The following is a 3,944-nucleotide window of genomic DNA, read 5'->3' on the forward strand; positions in this document are numbered from 1 at the left end:
AAAATGTAAAATGATTCAAAGGGGTATTTAAAATATAATGGAAATAAATCTATAATAATATAATATATCAACTAATACAAACAAGATGGTAATTTTTTTTAAAAAAAATACAAATATATTGATAAAAATAATTTAAAATTGATTATTATATATGTTATAACTAGGTTCGAACCCGTGTATTACATGGGGTATTTTACAAAATTAAATGAAAGCGACATGCATTTTATAAAGAATTAATAATAATATGAGTAAATATTAAGAACTTGTAAAACAAAATTTATAACAGAACGTAAATGAAATTATGGAAAGGTAAGTACTTAAAATATTTATAAAATAAGAACCACATATCATAAATTAGTAAATACTTCTTTATATACAACATTCTTTGTTTTGTTGCTAATTATACCATCATCATCTATAATTAATACTTTTAAACATTGTCTGTTTTTAACTCTAGATAAAGCAACATATAGCTGACCATGGGTAAAGACTGGTTGTCTTAGAAATAAACCAACCTTCGATAATGACTGTCCTTGGCTTTTATTTATGGTCATGGCAAAACATACAACAATTGGAAATTGTCTCCTTTGAAATTTGAATGGAATCCTTTTGTCTGTAGGTGTCAAAAACATTCTTGGAATAAATATCCGGCTTCCAATATTGCTTCTAGATATGATCTCTGCTTCTATAACCCGATTTCCCAAAGATAACACCCGTAGTCTAGTTCTATTACATAATCTAGATTTTTGATCAATATTCCTTAGTAACATAATTGGAACACCGACTTTTAGTACTATCTAATGGTTTGGCAAACTTGATAATTTAAGACCATTTAAGACATCAGGTGATTGCAAAGTTTTATCAAACTGGTTGTGAAGTTGCTCTGATTCAGATAGACTATCTGAACTTAGGTGCTCCTTTTTGTCTCCTGGGAACAATGCTAGCAAACGGTCATTTATTTCTTGAATGACTTCATGTTTTGGTGCAAGAATTGCTCTTTCTTGAAAATAAGATGAATTCTTGATATTTACAAGAATTGAAGGATATACATATTCAATTAATACGAATATAGGATCCATTGAATCGGTAATGAGAAGATCATGAGGTATATCAACAACTGCCTCACCATCATTCACACCACCAACCTTGCCTTTTCCAAAGTAAAAAACCCTTGTCTGTTCAATTTCAGAAGTTTCACTATCAATAGTTAACCTCATGTTCTTAGTTAACATCAAGACTTTGCATCTTTCCCAAATGGAAGATGAACTTAAAGACGCATTAACAATGTCTTGTCTACATGCGTTGGGAATAACCGGCAGAATTTGTCTGAAATCTCCTCCAAAACCAACTACCTTGCCACCAAAAAGCATTTGTGAGTCACTTATGCCTCGACTATTAAAAATATCATTCATACTTCTATCCAATGCTTCAAATGCATTCCTATGAACCATTAGTGCCTCATCCCATGTAATCGATGTAGTCTTTTTTATTAACTTCGCAACATCGTTGTCTGGCTTTATGTGACAGAAAGAATCTTCATTCATAATTAGAGGGAATTGAAAGCGAGAGTGTGTTGTCCTGCCTCTGCTAAGAAGTAAAGAAGCAATACCACTGGAAGCAACATTTTAAACAATTTCTCCTTTAGATCTAATTGATGCAGCTAATGTCTTCCATAGAAATGTTTTACCTGTTCCACCATGTCCATAAACAAAAAACACACATCCTCAGTTATTTTCAACATAATATTGTCATAAACACCTCTTTGCTCATTTGTTAGAGCAATTATAAGTTGATGAAACTCATCATGTAGATTAGCTATGTTATAATCTAGCTCCTCCATAATCAAACGATTGTTTGAAAATTTAAGAGAATCATTATCAGGGTAAGGCATAGTGGTGAATTTTTCTAGGCTGAAATTTTAACGAAGTAAAATCTTTTCAATTTCAAACAAAGTTAGGTTCTTGATCTATTCTTCATTGAGAGATAAATCTGTAAAAAGTATAATGTAAATGTAAACAATCATTACATAAAAATTAAAACCAAAAAACAATTTAAGAAAGAACATAATATTTAAGAAATACAAAAACAATAAATTATTTTGTATTTGAAATAACGACTGTATAAATCTATACTTATAATAGATAATTAACATACCTGGAGACTTTAGTGCAATTCGTTGATTGTAAAGAATGCCATCTGCCTAGTATTGCCATGTTTTTTTGCCAAACAAACTCTGGTCTACACAAACTATTTAAAATTAGCATGGTTGCAAATAACAGGCGTAGACAAAAACCAGATACGGTTAAATTTGCTTATTCAATGGCATCAACATATTCCTTGTCGTCATCTAAAATCCCAAGAGCATAACATGCATCTCTAAAAGTAGAAAATATATTTCCATTTACTGTTCAAATGACTTTGAACGACTTAGGACCTTTCACTTTATTCAAAATAATTCTTAAATAATATTCTTCTCCTAGAGTAGGAGAAACTCAATGAATTCTTCCAATTGAGAAACCTTTTTTCTTTCGATCCCAACGTCGCTCTTCCAGTTTCCACACAAACTCTGTAGGGAATTCAACATAAGTGAGTTTTCATGCTTCTTGATAAATTTCATTACACTTCATCCAAGCTAAGAACATTGAAGTCGCCACAGATGGTCTGTTTATGACATTTTCAATATCGTCTTCAGGACCAAAAACGACTTGTCGTTGTCCAGGAAGATGAAAAGGAAGTCTTAAAATAGAAGAAGTCTTGTAATGAACATTATACCCAAAAATACGCCATGAAGCTTCACATGCAAATACATATCTACAGTCATAATATTCCTTTATATCATCAACAAAATTATTAGTAACCTCATCATTACTGCTTTCTACAACAACAACAATAGCTCTATCCGGACCTTTGTTGATATATTTGAACAAATATTTGATAGAAGAAGCATGATTGCAGCACTCAACATTAATGTGTGCTTGATATATTTTCAAGAGATGTTTGTTATGTGCAACGGCATTTCCGCTATCTAGTTTAACACCTAACTTTTCAACAAAACATCCATCATTTCGTCTGTGATATAAAGAATAACCATTAACATCGATGGAAGTGTGTTTAGAAAATCTTTTCGGATAGTTTTTTTTAAACTTTCTATCAATCATGCAAGGACAGTTAATGTGCTCTTCACCACAAGGACCATGGATCATGAACTCTTTTACAAGTGAGTACAAATCTGGATCTTTGTTTTTGTCTGGGATCTCGGCTGAGATAATAGGATGAATTTGTTCAATAGTAGGTAGCTTGAAATCAGAGTGCATAAATAGACATATATGACTATGAGGCAAGCCACGCTTCTGAAATTCAACTGTATAAACAACTAGAAAAAAGTGAAAATTTAAATTAATAAAGATAAACTCTTAGTATGAAACTTTTGTTAAAACTGTTATCATAAAAGCAACATACCTGCCTGAACCTTACCGAATAATGCACTGTCTTTCAACTCTTTAATAAGTGCATCAAACTTGATCTTTAATAAGTGCATCAAGATTGATCTTAAGAATAAGTGTGGACATCCATACCACTTACAAAGGGACATTGCATTCAAACAATTTTGCATCATGTAGCGAGCACCACCGGTAAAAGAAGAAGGTAATATAACACGTTGTCCAATGTTTGAAGCATCCGACTCTCCTTGATCTTGCACATTACGTAAATTATCATAAGTTACCAAAAGGCCTTTGGCCTAGCGGTATGTGAGTCCTTGGCCTTTGTTGGATCGAATAACTCAATTCTTGGTACTAAAAACTTACTTGAATGATCGATTTGACAGTAGTAGAGCAGCGGAAACAATATCAATCAAACAGGTAGAAAACAGTAAGAACACAATGAAGAACAAGTAATGAACACAAAGAGAATTGCTTCAAATGATTTTCAATTGATTGAAAATG

General features: G+C 31.9%; 1 protein-coding gene across 1 annotated transcript; it reads right to left on the reverse strand.

Annotated features, from left to right (window-relative positions):
* Positions 1 to 797: 797 nt before the first annotated feature.
* On the reverse strand, positions 798 to 1,544 carry LOC112501915. Its single transcript, XM_025105683.1, has one exon. It carries the CDS (start codon positions 1,542 to 1,544, stop codon positions 798 to 800), a length of 747 nt encoding a protein of 248 aa, XP_024961451.1.
* Positions 1,545 to 3,944: the final 2,400 nt, after the last annotated feature.

The sequence above is a fragment of the Cynara cardunculus genome, unplaced genomic scaffold (assembly GCF_001531365.2).
Source record: "Cynara cardunculus var. scolymus isolate 2C unplaced genomic scaffold, CcrdV1 Un_Scaffold_674, whole genome shotgun sequence".
In the NCBI taxonomy this organism is placed as follows: domain Eukaryota; kingdom Viridiplantae; phylum Streptophyta; class Magnoliopsida; order Asterales; family Asteraceae; genus Cynara; species Cynara cardunculus.

Coding starts and splice junctions, on each gene's coding strand:
- LOC112501915 (XM_025105683.1), bottom strand. CDS start 1,544: ATGAATGAAGATTCTTTCTGTCACATAAAGCCAGACAACGATGTTGCG.